At 30.3% G+C, this 15,368-nt stretch overlaps 1 protein-coding gene across 1 annotated transcript; it reads left to right on the forward strand.

The window, feature by feature from the left end:
* Nucleotides 1-10,014: 10,014 nt before the first annotated feature.
* LOC7461979 (O-fucosyltransferase 29) lies at nt 10,015-14,723 on the forward strand. The gene is made up of 9 exons (XM_024596541.2): nt 10,015-10,693; nt 10,856-10,946; nt 11,153-11,229; nt 11,336-11,424; nt 11,556-11,745; nt 11,940-12,121; nt 12,733-12,835; nt 13,015-13,343; nt 14,009-14,723. Exons 1-9 carry the CDS (start codon nt 10,397-10,399, stop codon nt 14,403-14,405), a joined length of 1,755 nt encoding a protein of 584 aa, XP_024452309.1. The 5' UTR covers nt 10,015-10,396; the 3' UTR covers nt 14,406-14,723.
* Nucleotides 14,724-15,368: the final 645 nt, after the last annotated feature.

Raw genomic sequence — 15,368 nt, forward strand, 5'->3', positions numbered from 1 at the left:
TAATTTTTTTAATTTTTGATATTAATATATCAAAATTATTTAAAAAACATTAAAAAAACATAAATTTAATAATTTCTCATGCCTACATGAACAAACTCTAAAACATTTTATCTAGAACAGTTTGTTTTTTAAAAGTCACCAGTTTGAGTCCCATAAATTTCAGGATCACTGGAAGCTTATATGGTTGTTAACTTTAGAGTCCATGAGATTAATAAAAATATACACAAGTTGGCCCAGATACTTATATTAATTTTTTTTATATAAAAAAAAACACTTCCTTGGTAGGGAGGGCACTGCTGAATTGATTACTTCATTATTTAAGATTTTTCGACCGCCCCCTCGTTTTGATGCACGCATTATATTAATATTATTAATCTTTCCTTAAAATCTTCTAAATTCTTAATAGTTATGGTGGATGAGAATTTAAAAAAAAATCAAGATTTAATAAAATCATTAATGAGTGAACGTTCAACTTTGAATTTAATCGAAGATTCCATTTGCTTGTGCTGATCACCGAAAACATTAATCGACAATAACTGTCGATTAATACAAAAAGATTAGTAACTTGGATGGAAATTATTTTAAGAGTTTCATATTTAATAGTATATTTATATTCATAATATTTACATTATATGTATAATTAATTTATATTACATAAAATTCACACGCATATATATACAACATTTGTTTTCCTTCGTACTACAGTAAAAACAATTACTGTAGTATGAAGGAAAAAAAATGTTATATATATATAATTCAACTCTCACTTAATATTGATGATCCATTTGGGTTTTTTTATTTTTTATTTTTTATTTTCCTAAATACAAAATAAATCAGTAAATTGGATGGAATTTTTTTAAGAGTTTCATATTTAATAGTATACATAATAATTTTTCTCACTTTTAGATGATTGTTGTTTCTATGATAGTGATTGACATGATTTTACGGGTAAATTTAAAAAATCTGATAATTCAAAATCTAATTTGGACCATATAATAATTAAACCGGTTGGAATATTGACATGAACAAAATCTAGTCGGCTGGGATAGTACAAGGTTGAGTTTAAAAAAATCGTTAATGTTGGATTTGAATTCTAGACCATTCTGCTAACTAAAAAGGCTATACCAGACTAAGGAATGTAATTAATCTTGATATTAAACAATAATAATAATAATAATAATAATAATAATGGAATATAACAGTAATTGTCGTCTCTTTTTGAATAAACACAATCTTCCTTGACTTTTCTCAAGCCCGCCTTAAAATTTTAGCATGCCGGTTAAAAAAAAAAGGCACGGCAACTTTGGGGTTACTGAACACATTGAATGATTGAACTGGGGTGATTATTTTTGGTTCGGTTCGGTTTTTATAAAAAAAATAGTCAAATAAATTTTAAAAAAAAACCAAAACAGGTTCAAACTGACCGGTTTCGATTCGGTTTTTTTGGACAAAAACCGGTTCAAACCGGTTTGACTCTGTTTTTTTCCGATTTGGGTTCGGTTTTTTTAAAATTTTAATCGGTTCTTTTCACGGTTCGGTTTTTTCAGTTATTTTTTTCTGGTTTAATCGGTTTTTTGATTTTTTTCTCACCCTTAATCAAAACCAAAAATAAATAGAAGTAATAATACATCGTTTTCTATAGTTTAGTTAAATGTTTGCCAATTATTTTTGCGAGCAATCAATTTCTATTACAAGCTTGTCTTAATTAGCATCTGCAGGTAATCTTCCCACGTCCACACGGAGTCCATGCACAGCTTATTCCAAACCCTTCAACAAAAATTAAGACATGTTATTTTATCTTTAAATAAAAGGATTTATTTCTTGAGAACATTAATAAAAGGGATCAACCTCAACAAGATTGTGCTAATTGATTGATGGCAAATAACTAATCTGTTGACACACTGTCCCGACGAGTACCGATAACTTAACGGCGTTAGTGTTCTAAGTAACATGCATCTCCCCAATGGCATTTTCCCTTTCTTTTTCGAGATTCCAATTAAGGACTCAAAGACAGCCTTTTCAAGTCGTTGGTTTCATGGACCACCTTCGTCAAGATGTTTCCGTTTACTATATACACGGCTGCAATCACTCTCTCACGAAAACCATAAAATTCGGTTTTATTTTTTATATAAATAATGAAAAGGTTAATATTGTTTTTTTATAGAAAATGAAATTAAAAGGGGCTAAAATAGGAAAATTATTTTTCTACTTTTTGGGCTAAAACTATAAATATTGTTAATTTTTTTTCTTATTTCTTGTCACTTGTCAGGGATTCTGAGATTGGAGCAGCAATTCAGAAAATGTCGTTGCAGTTTTCAATACCAAGGAATTTAATTCCTGTACCAGCCATTTCCCCTTTTTTATTAAAAAAAAAAAAAAACCTTCATTATACAACCCAAACCAGTGCAGTGCTCAAAAAGAGTGGGGAAAAAGAAAAATCGGCCACAGACAGTAAAAAAGAGAAGAAAAGAAAACGGAGGACCACCTTCTTCCTGAGCAGCAGGGATGTGGATGGTGTGGAGTGAAAACAACAAGGCACTGGGCATCTTCCTCACGGGGATCCAAACAAAACGATCTTCTCCACCGCCAATCGACTAGATGAAGAACGACGGCTTGGATATGTACTGATCATGCCTGGTTTGTTTTTGCTGTTTCTCGTCCTTTCCGGGCTCATGTTTGCCCTTCGATATTATCCCCAGGCTTCTTCTTTTCTTCTCGAAAAGAAAAAAACGATCTTTATTGTCTTCGCTAGTTTTGTGGCTTGATGGATGAAAGCATTGCTTTTAACGGAATCAAAAGTAAAACGGATTCGTCGATTGAGATTGATTCGAGAGGTTGACAGCTGGACTTTCTCGCATGCATTCAAAAATGAAAATTAAAAGTCATAAACTATTACTGTGCATCAATACTCAATTTAACACAATGAAATAATTATTTTACCTTCCTATAAAAACCAATAATCTTGCTATCAAGGGTAATTTGTGTTAAAAAATTCATCCTGACTCAATAACTTAAGATATAAACTATTATATGAGATTTCAAGATATATAATTTATATTATTCTCTAACACACTCTCTCAAGTTAAAATTTTTTAGGCTTGAAACTTACACAAGTTCATATTACCATGTATTTAATTTTTATCAAATAAATAAGGATGATTAGATTCGAACTCGTAACAATTTGATTATCAAGACTCTGATACAATGTCAAAAATCATCTCAACTCCACAATTTAAGCTATTAAATGGGGTCCTAATATATTATTTATATTATTCTCTAAAAATTTGGTTGAGATTGTTTTTCCAAATGTTTTTTACTTAGAAATATATTAAAATAATATTTTTTTTATTTTTTAAAATTTATTTTTTATATCAGCACCTCACAATTTAAAAATATAAAAAACAGTAATCTAAGAACAAAACCCAAATTGGTTTATCCAGAAATAAAAAAAAAACAACAACCTAAACAATTTTACTGCCAGCCCGGAACCAAAAGGCAAAATTTTGATAATATTATTATTATGACTGCAATTGACTTTAAGACAAACATGCATCGGGGTTATCATGATATACCATGGCATTACAAGTAAAGAACACCCCAGCAAAAATCTGTGCATCAGGTTTCAATCCTCTGTGGCTAAACTGAACAGATCAATCAATGGCATCCTCCCCAGATCCATTCTTAGCAAGCCATGTCATCATGATATACCATGAAGTCAAATTGCACTCCTGCATAATATTGTGATCTTCTATTGATCTTGGGAGTTTGTCATTTCTTGATAGTGTAGTTTGAAACCCAATTAATTTAATGATAAAATGCTTCTTTTAAAGATGTATAAGCACCACAATATATTGTTTTCAAGCTCAAGTTGCTATTTAGTCAATAAAATGAATAAAATGATAAATTTATAAATAATAAGATATTTTTTATTAATTTTTTAGGAGGATGTAAAGTGTTGGCAGACATATAAAGTTCAAGATGTAAAATATAATTTTTTTAAACTATAGCGGGAAAGTGAAATCTGAAACAAACTTTAGGAGACTCGGTGTGATTATCTCTTTTCTTTTTTAAACTCATGTTTTTTTAGTTTTATTATTCAATATTTATTTAATTGAAGATTTGGCTTTTTATTTACTTTTTATTGGATTTTTTGTTGATTTTAAAAATGATCCAGGTTATCCGACCCTTCAATATTGGGTTGTTTAATAATTAAGCTTCATATTTTTATTCAATTTTTTTTGACGGGGCTATTCGGTATATCAACTAGGTTGTAGATTTTACATGCTGGTCCGAATGGATTTCAATAATTTGTTTGCTAGAAATTGATTATTAATTTTTTTCTATTTTACTTTCCATGGGTTATCATGTTTTCATCTACTTTTTCTTTGTTATTATATAAAATCCTTTAACATTTGATTTTCTTTAAAATTGATGTTTTATTTTAATTTCATCCTTCAACGTTTGATTAATTGAGAATTGGTTTTTGTGCTTTTTTCTTTTTTACTTTCCTTTCCATGGAGTTATCTCAATCTTTTGTCCATGATCGTGAGGTTAGCGGGTTAACCTGATTTAACTCGAGTGTTTTTTTTGTTTTATTAAATTTTTTTTCTAGTTTCACTCTTCAACGTCAGGTTGTTTGATAATCGAGACTCATGATTTTATTCGATTTGTTTTCAACGAGGATATCCTAGTGTCACTACTAAGTCACATTTTTTACTTGATAATCAAGATGGATTCAGTTAAGGTTTTTTTGACCTTTTTTTTGTTGTTAGCTTTTTTCATTTTATTTACCGTCATTGTATATTTTTTATTTGTATTATTAAATTAACCGAGTTTATTAAATATAATCGAGTCAATGACCTAAGTTTCATTTTGTTTTGTTATTTTTTTTTTTTTGCTTTTTTAAAAATATTTGCATCGCCTTTGTCACATCCCAAACCAAAAAAAAATCATGAAAATACTCTTTTTACGTGACAACGGCATGCCTCTTGGGCATGCAAGGCATCTAAATCTCAATTAATGAATTATGTTCAAAATAATACTTTGTTAAAAGAAAAAAAAATACCTTGAATAATAAATTAACTAAATCCAATATAAATCATCTCATATCAAATAACTTAGGTTCAAAGTCAAATAAAACCAAATGTATTATAAAGCTAATGTTATAAATTGATACAATTCTTGAAATATTGAAGTTTATAAAACAACTATAATCTTTTAAAGCAACCATTTGGCATTCTAAATCTCTTCCAAACCATCTGAAATAAATAAATAAAAGGTGAGTGCCACATACTAAGTAAATAAAAACTCATCTCCATAGTTGGACCAAGTATACCAAAATTTACTAATACATATAACTTACAATCAATTCATTTATTATATCAAAATATTAATACTTTTAAAGATTCAAAAATCCAAAACCACATTTATAAATCATTCATAAACTTAAATAATTCAAATCAACCATTTTAAACACACGTGGATTGCATATTCATATTCAAAGTCAAATTTAGAATCAAAGAACTACAATTACTCTAACCACATTAATAATGGGTCATATTTTTTCCTATGACTAGACATCAAATTTTAAATAAATATGTCTATAAGTGTCAATATATAACCCATAAGGTCGGGTTCAAAGTGCAGTCAACCAAATTCATATTCATATTCAATCCACAAATAAGTTCACAAAAACAAAACATATTCAAAACACTTTTGCAATCATAAACATACTTTCACAAAACACTTAATATTATTTATAAATTATTTATCATGCTTGATCCACATAATTTATAAGACAATAAAGATTTTAATAAAAAAAATTATTTAGTACATAAATATATATTTTCTAACTCAAAATAACTAATCAAAGATATGAACATTTACTTACCTATACGCAAATCCAATATTAACCTTAGAGACAACCAAACACTCATAACAACCTAAAAATAACAATCACCTTAAATTATATATTCACCAGAATCCAATGCAATACATGAGACTGTTTCTAATTCATAGTTTAATCAAAGTTTAAATACATCACTAGTTTAAATGATCTTGAAATTCCTTTAAAAAATCACCCAACACTAGAACCATGTTATCATAGTCACCCTATTTTACTTATACAGTATTTATTTTCAATAATTAAATATAAAAAATAATTATGTAAAACATATGGCAATTATGATGAAAAAAAAACATTATAAAAATTTGATCCGAAAAGGCTAAGAAATATTTTATTTCAAGTAAAGAAGTGTTATGAGCATGATAAAATGGAGGTGTCAAAGATTATTAACTGCAGATAGTTTTAGAAAATCATTTGATAAGTAAATAAACTAATTTATATAGAAATCAAGTTCTATATGAAACATTCACGTATTCAAATTCTACATAAAAATCAATTAATTCTATTATATTAAAAAGTTTAAAGCTGAACTATAAAAGTTATTTACTCTCCAAAACAAATTCTAATAATTAACTATTAAATTTAGATAACTATAAATAATTTATCATAAATTCATAAAAATTCTTAAAAACACACTAAAACTCTTTAGTGATATATTAAAAAAAAACAACAAATTTTTTAGGGCTATAAAACATTTGAGGTGAATTGCACTCTCCAATTAACGGAGAGTAGACTTAAAAAAATTTGATGCTCTTATAAATTTAGAAATTGCATATTCAAGTGGTCTATTTTCAATGATAATAACTCCTAATCCACACCTCTGATTTAGAAAAATAACCTATTAAATTGAAGAACTTATAGCATACTATAACTAGGTATCTGATTTTAACCAAAACACTCATCGGAATGCTAGATTACAATGGCATGAATTTATCAATTCATCATCATTTTTAAATTCTTTAATTTCACTATTACTTTAAATTAATATACAAAAAAAAACATATAAAATCACTTTCATGGATTCCTATTAATCTAAGGCTCTATTAGTATAATATTCACCCTTTAAAAGTGATTAAAAAATCAAATATCATAAAAATCATAATTTCTAAATCTTTTTCAATAACCCTAATATACATGCAAAAACTTAATTAAAAGGTAATGATATTGAATACACATCTTAAACTACTAAAAGAAAACAAGGATTTTGGTCCTAAATTGAATCTCCTCATTTCCTCTCTTTATTGATATAGGTTTTGATTGTTTAATAAAAATAGGTACAAATTACTCTAGGGTTTTATTTTCTTTTTATACTCTAAATTATCATGTAATTACTAATATACCCACTGTTACTTATAATATTCTAAAAATAAAAAGAGCATAATAGGAACCTAATTAATTATATTATTTTATTTTATTTACTATTACTATTTTTCTCATACTTATATATTTACCAAATTGTGTGAAATGTCTTAATTGCCCCTCAACCATTATCACCTATAATTATTCATGAAAGGATAATGTTGTCCTATGTTATTCAATTTTTCAGGGTATTACAGCCTCAGTATTTTTTTTTTCAAGCTGAGAAAAAATTGAGTCGATCCCCATCACAACACGGGCCACCTATTTAGTGTCATCTATATAAAGTCACGTATGAGTTTATAATTTTTATAAATCTTTACTCTTAATCAATAACTAATTGATTTGTCATAGATATTTGACTGGCCATGCAATGTTGCTGCAGGATACATTTTAGTATCTATTTTTATTTAATTACATGATAATTAAAATAAATATTCAAAAAAATTTAAAATTATAGAGGAAAAAAATGTAATTTTCAACCAAAAATTCATTTTCTTATTCATGTATTCCTTTTCTTTTAACGAAAAACTTTTTTTTTATTAGTAGTATGGTTTTTTGATTAAAAACTAAAGTTAGTTAAAATAAAAACTCATAAAAATTTCCAATGATTTGAATAAGGAGAGAGAAAAAATGTATCTCTTTAACCAAAACTTCATTTCTTAATTGATGTATTTCTATTATTTTAAAAGAAATTATTTTTTAATTAGAAGCTTTGTTTTTAAAATAAATACATATCACTATCTGAAAAGAAAGTTTCAATAAAAGAACAAAAAAAATCATGACTCGATAATTTTTATGTAATCTCATAAAAAAATAAAAAATAATTAATTTCATGAAATTATATAAAAAACTAATAATAATAAAATAAATATTTTATTCTTATTGAATATTTGTGAGTAATTTTGTTTAGAAGATTCTACTAATATTATCATAAAAAAAACTCTAGTCTTGTTTGAAAAATATAGTATAATCGGATAGTTTATGAAATATTATTTTAATAATTTAATTTTAAGATAGTTTTATTTAATAATTAAAAAAATTTAAAGGGATTTCACAAAGGTTAGGATGCTTGGGACTAGAAGGACTAGCCCGCGTGCCTTACCTCAAAGAAAAAAGCCAACGCACATGTGGGCCAAAAAAATTAGCTCAAGATTTTTTTATATATAACGACATGTCGTTCATTGGAACAAGATGATTGAAAAACCATAGTTCGAGTATTTAGACCTTTAAAATCCAATTTCAACATATTTTTGCTTAAAAACATAAAAAACATCGTAAAAACCTAAATAACCTCATTTACAATCCCAAAACACTATTTAATTAGTCTAAAAGCTCAAAATTAAACCAAAAAAAAACAAAAACACTTCCTAGATTCCACTCTACTTTTTTCTTGCATGGTTAAAAAACAAAATTACTTTCATCAAATTCTCTTCTCATAAATCCATCTACACCAATATTAATTTTTTTATGTGTGATTAGAATGTGATTATTCATAAGCTTTATCTCCTTTACTCTTTTATCAACTTCCCACCCCTCTCTACTTTTAAAGACTGAAATATAAGAAAATAAAGTTTGACTCACTACACTAGATTAAATAATATTGTTTTCTTATAAAAAATTATTTACAGGGACCAAATATAAAAAATTAATAACAATTACAAAGAGTTTTTCGCCACTTCAACATAAATACCTAAAATTATAGGAACCAAATATAAAAAATTAATCTAATAAATTCTTATATAAGGTTGACTCACTAAGCTAGATTTAATAATGATTATAAAGAGTTTCCCACCACTTCAACAATTTTTTTTTATGTTGAAGAAAATCTACAAGATAATGTGGTCAGACATCTAGCCTTCGTTTGGTATTGCGTTCTAAATAGGTGTTGGACAAAATATGAATTTTTTTATTAAAATTAATTTCTTATGTTTTTAGACCATTTTGGTATGCTGATATCAAAAATAATTTTTAAAAATAAAAAAATATTATTTTAATGAATTTTTTAATGAAAAATAGTTTGAAATAGAACCACTAACACACTTTCAAATACCCCCATTATACACTGAAAAAAAAGAGGTAAACTTCACGTTTGTATCTGCAGATTGGCCAATATCTTACCTTTACAGCTAAAAGTTTAATTTTTTCCACTTTTGCTCCCATATTTTTCTAAAATTTTCAATATTAAATTAATTAGGTAGCTGGAATACCTCAGTTTTTTTATTAGTTTGTCATCTCAAATTCCCAAATATGTGATAATACATCATTGAAATATTTAAGAACCTAAACAAGTAAATAAATATAAAAGTGGGCCCATCATTATATTTGATCGGTTATTAAAAAATGAAGGGTAAAATTGAGAATCTCCAAAACTATAATGGTAAAACTGAGTATTTTAAACTAAAAGGGTTGAAGTGAAATAATAATGAATCTACGGGTAACAATAATAATAAAAGTAAATCTATGTAGCGTATCCTACATCATATGACGATTCATGATGATCTATCTATGAAGTATGAACTGCACTAGTGTATTATCTATCAATCTATCATATCTATAGCATGGCATGTTATGTGATGGTTTATAACAAGAGCAACCGCTTATTTATGGCATAGTTCCACTTATACCCCTCAACCCCGTTAAATATAACCATCTAATCTAACTAACGCTCTTTTCTCGTTAACGGAGTATTCTGTTAGTTACTCCCTTCTTTAAAAGCCGCTGTCTTTCACTTTCCTGTTTTTGCTTTTTCATTGAAAGAAACAAATACTACAATTAATTAATTAATCTCTCCATTTTATAAAACCTAAAATCACGAAGCTTCACTTTCCAACACAGACAGGCCCTCTCTATCTCTCTGGAGCCAAAGAAGAAAAGCTCTTCTACAGTGTTCCACATTTCGAAAAATTGAAAAAGAAATCCATAAACATTAGTAGTAGTCTATTAGTCTGATCTTTGAACAAACCTCATTTTTTAGGATTTCCATTATCTCTACACAATTCGCTTTATTGTTTGACGGTTATACCCTGCCTCTTCTGCTCTCATTTTTCATGATCAGCAGCATGGTGGTGGCGGCGGCGGAAAATTGAGTAAATTAAAGGATGAAAACAGGGGCGGAACCGGAAATAGGAGTGAATGGGAGTGGCTAACAAGGCTTGGATGCTTAGCTTGTTATCGGAAAAACCGAACCTGGCGCTTTATAACCAATCAAACGGAAAACATTATCAATATCATCAAAATATTTATAATGACTGGCGGTGGTGGAGATCTTCGGCGACCCAGCAGCACCGGAGGAAGGTGCCGTGGTCGCTTGTTTGCGGTTTGATGCTGTTTGGTTTGGGATTGGTTTCTCTCTTCACTGGACACGTGGCTTCTGATCTTGAGTGGTACTCTCAACGATTAGTCAAGCGCAGCCTCTTCTACTCTAGGCTGGTACTGTATTAATTAATCACAAGTTTCTCATTTTTCTTATTTTCTGAATTGCAATGTTGTTTTTTTTTATATAAAAAAAAGTAGAATTTTTGAGTGAAAGTAGGAAGTGTGAATGTTTTTAGAGATTGGGTTAATGTAAAGTGGCAATGGATGGTGTTGCAGGAGGGAAGGCGACGTGAAGCAATTGATATTTGGAAATCAAAATACTCGAATCTCTTCTATGGATGTAGCGAAAGAGGGCGTAATTTTCCTCGTATGTTCAAAATTTCTTTTTAAGTTGCTTTTACTGGAATGTTTGCTTCCGGTAACAATACAAGTTCAATTTCGCTCTGTCTGGATTGAATCAGTGGTTGTTAGAGTAGATTTTATTAGTTCTGTTATTTCCTTTCAAGTCTGAACAAGATGCTGAGACATTCTACTTGAGTTCAAACTTTCTAACAAAGCTAAGTCTATGTGTAGCTGCCGTACGTGAGCGGGCATCAAATGGCTATTTGCTTATTGCTGCAAGCGGAGGGTTGAACCAACAAAGAACTGGAGTAAGTGAAGGTTATCTTTGGTTCAGAGTGTTTTATCAAATAGGGTTATATATTTTTCTTGCCCGAATATTAATGTGTTGTGTTTTTTAAAATGACAATTGCTTAGATAACAGATGCTGTGGTTGTTGCACGGATTCTTAATGCTACATTAGTTGTGCCTGAGCTAGATCATCACTCCTATTGGAAGGATGATAGGTAAGTTGGGATTTGTTATTCTATTTGCCTAGTTTTTAATCTGGAAGATCATTTCTTTCTTTCTCATATTTGCATTCTTTATATTAAACTTTACACCCATTTCCTAATTACATATGTCCCTTTGTATGCAGTGACTTTGTCAACATTTTTGACGTTGATTGGTTCATTTCTTACCTTGCAAAAGATGTCACCATTGTGAAAAGAGTTCCTGACAAAGTCATGAGGTCAATGGAAAAACCCCCATATACCATGCGTGTCCCAAGAAAATCCCCCCCTGAGTATTATCTGGATCAAGTTCTGCCAATATTATTAAGGAGACGTGTAAGGCACTCTCCTCAGTTTGTAATTATTCTTTTTAATCTGATAGTTTCCAGTTAGTTATCGCCGCCTTTACATGCCCTTGTGTTTCTCTTTAAAGTCTTCGAAATCCAAGTCTCTTTCTTCGAGGTGTGAAGTATTTTATTGATATGTTCTAGTTTGTTGTAAGCAAGGCAATAGGATATGAATTTTTGCAGGTTGTGCAGTTGACGAAGTTTGACTATAGGCTTGCAAGTAACCTTGACGAAGAGCTGCAAAAGTTGCGCTGCCGGGCTAATTATCATGCTTTAAGATTTACAAAACCCATACAAGAAATTGGAGAGAGACTCGTGACAAAAATGCGAAAGATGGCAAAACGTTACATTGCAATTCACTTGAGGTTTGTATCCTTTACTTCAAAATTTAATTGACATGTCTAATCTGAGGGAAAATAGACTATTCTGCTGCTTTAATGTCAATAACATGGTTGCATAATATGTCTATCTCTTCCCCAATTAATGGTCAAGACAGCTGTGGGGGACAGGTGCTAAAAATTATGATTTTGGGATCCTATCTTGGCTAGAGTCTCCTCTAGATTCTAGACCATTTACTAATTTTCATGTAATGCACAACTATTTGTTACATGACACCCCCTTCTCACCCTCGTCACACGCACACATGTGTGTGTGCACGTGTGAGAAGATAATAGGAAAGGAAACACTTGGATTTTATTGTGTATATTTTATTCTAGGCTGTGGTAGAGATGCTTATCAAATTTTCTATGCAACTAATGAATGCTAAAGGAACATGAACAGACCACTTGTATAGAAGAACTGCTTTCTGTATCTCACTCTCCTTTTTCTAGCAAGGATTTCAGCTGCATTACTATCATATCCATATGTTTGAGTTTTATGAGCACAGGTCTTTACATGTTGACGCTTTATAGACAGGTGGTGAACTGTATGTACATTTGGATTTATATGTTCATGGCCTAACTGTTTAAAATTACAGGTTTGAACCTGATATGCTTGCGTTTTCTGGGTGTTACTTTGGTGGGGGTGAAAAGGAGAGATTTGAGCTTGGTGAAATAAGAAAAAGATGGGCAACATTACCTGTAAGAAAAGAATGCTATTCCTTTGTAACCTCCAATTTTGTATTTATATAAAGATTCTCATCCCATTGAGTCGTGCTCTTGTAATTACCTGGAGAAATGAGGACTGCTTTTTTTAAGATGGATTCAGATGATTCTTTATTTGTTTTATTTACCCCAGATATATACTTGCAATGTTTTAGGATTTAAGCCCTGATGGAGAGCGTGAGAGAGGAAAATGTCCACTCACTCCTCATGAAGTAGGATTAATGCTGCGTGCCCTTGGTTTTGCTAACGACACATACCTCTATGTTGCATCTGGAGAAATATATGGCGGGGAAGAGACTTTGAGACCCCTTAGAGAACTCTTCCCAAACTTCTATACGAAGGAGATGCTTGCAATCGAAGAGCTGAAATCTTTTTTTCCATTTTCCTCTCGCATGGCAGCCATTGACTACATTGTCTGTGATGAGAGTGATGTCTTTGTCACAAATAACAATGGAAACATGGCCAAGATTCTTGCTGGTCGAAGGTGAGAATACTAGTCCTTGTATTTATTTATTTTTCTTGAATATGCTCAAGCTTAAAATTAGTTTTTGGTTTTCAATTTGATATGACGATGAGGAAGGATTTAGTGAATTAAATTTGAATTGTCGAGAAAGTTAATTTTGAGAAAATATTAGTGCCTCTATTTTCTACATTGTCTATCATGAGAGTGATGTGTTGAATGAACTTGAATTTTTGGATCATAGTATAATATTTTCTCATGAAGATATGTTTTTGTGAATACCTGATTTTTATTGTCATTATAATCAAATGTATGGTGATATAAGGCATTCCAGACCTTATATAATGAGTGGTTCTAGGGATATTTTGCAAAAAAAATAAAAATAAAAGATTCTAGACATTATATACCCGAGTAATTTAAGGGATGCTTAAACATTTACTAATATTTGTTTACTATATGATGCGCCTTTTATGATTCGTTCATTATTAATTATTCCTTCCATAATTATTATTCCCCCACATGATAGAAATCCAATTCCAAAATGTGAAAAATCTTGCTTGTAATAATCCATGCCATTTCATTTATTACATTATTTTTTGTAGAAGTTACTCTTATATAATTCACTATTCTCTTTTTTACATACCTTTTCTCTGCACTAATTTTTGTTTCTCTTATATAATGGATCCTAGGAGATATGCTGGGCATAAGAGGACCATCAGACCGAATGCAAAGAAGCTCAGTGCATTGTTCAAGGCAAGGGATCGGATGGACTGGGATACATTTGCCAAAAAGGTGAAAGCAAGCCAGAGAGGATTTATGGGAGAACCCGATGAGGTGAGGCCTGGACGAGGTGACTTTCATGAATATCCATCTTGTATCTGTGAGAAGCCATTTACGGATGATGAAAACAGAAAGGGCGAAGATCTACTGTCAGATAGAATTCATATGAACTTGAAGGAAAATGTTGATTCCAAGTATGTTGGGGAGAATCAAGGTGACAAAAGCCTCCAGAGATTGAAGAAGAGAAGCATAGAAGAACCAATATCTTTAAGAGAGAACAAGGACGGTGAAAATTTTCCTGACTAAAGGTACAAATGAAGGCAACTCCTGGTTAATAGCAGGCACAAATTTATGCCTCCTACATTTCATCTTCCGAGCATGTCACCATTTCATGCTGGCACCAAAAAAAAAAAAATTCATTGCGGCATCATAATTTAAGCCTTCTTGAATTTAGTATCTGCTTTCCTTTTCTGTTCAGTAACGGTGATTGGATCAGCGAATGAACTGGGTTTATGTACAGGAGACAGGTAACTTCAATGAGCTGCAATTGTTCATAGATAGTTTTGCTAGGGAAACCTGTTTGTAGGTATGTCAAAGTCAATGGAACTTGTTTGGTTGCATCTACCAAGTCTGACTTATTGTGTCATCATGTTCTTAGTTTCTCCACACCCTTTTTAGATGAAACTGGCAGTGGGATGCTGTGAAATTGTTTGCCACTGCAGTATTTTTGCAATGCGAAAGGAAAAGCTCAAGGACGTGCAAATGAGGGGAAAATATCGCGCACTCTTTTGCCATCCGATTGTTGATTTTGATCAACACAGGCCGCCTCTGTTTCAAGTGCACATTACACAGTTGCCATAAAAAAAATGGAAAATCTACAAGGAGCGATGTTATTGCAATAATTTTATTTTTGCTGGCGGTGCAATCAATTAATTTCTCACCTTGTAAAAAAAAAGAAAGAAATACAAATATACAACATGCATTCAGTAAGTTTGATTGTGAAATTAATAATATATTAGTAAATTACTCGAGACATTTTAAAATAAATACAATATTACAACGAACCACCCGTTAAATGGGTGGGTCTACGATTAGTTATATTTCGAGGAACAAGTTAAAACCCATGTGACCACTTGTAGAGAAAGCAAACATACCAAAAAAAGGGTTGATCTAGTAAATTCCTATATAGCGAACCCATCTCTCACAAGACTTTCTACACCAAGCTTGTGATGCCTTTCTGCAGAATGTTAACCTATAGCCTCGCAGCAT

Source organism: Populus trichocarpa, chromosome 3 (genome assembly GCF_000002775.5).
Source record: "Populus trichocarpa isolate Nisqually-1 chromosome 3, P.trichocarpa_v4.1, whole genome shotgun sequence".
NCBI lineage: Eukaryota > Viridiplantae > Streptophyta > Magnoliopsida > Malpighiales > Salicaceae > Populus > Populus trichocarpa.

Bases quoted from the DNA above. Each gene is read 5' to 3' on its own strand.
- LOC7461979 (XM_024596541.2), top strand. From the start codon at position 10,397: ATGGGAGTGGCTAACAAGGCTTGGATGCTTAGCTTGTTATCGGAAAAA. The intron at 10,694-10,855 runs GTACTGTATTAA...ATGGTGTTGCAG, and splicing joins GCCTCTTCTACTCTAGGCTG to GAGGGAAGGCGACGTGAAGC. The intron at 11,230-11,335 runs GTAAGTGAAGGT...ACAATTGCTTAG, and splicing joins TGAACCAACAAAGAACTGGA to ATAACAGATGCTGTGGTTGT.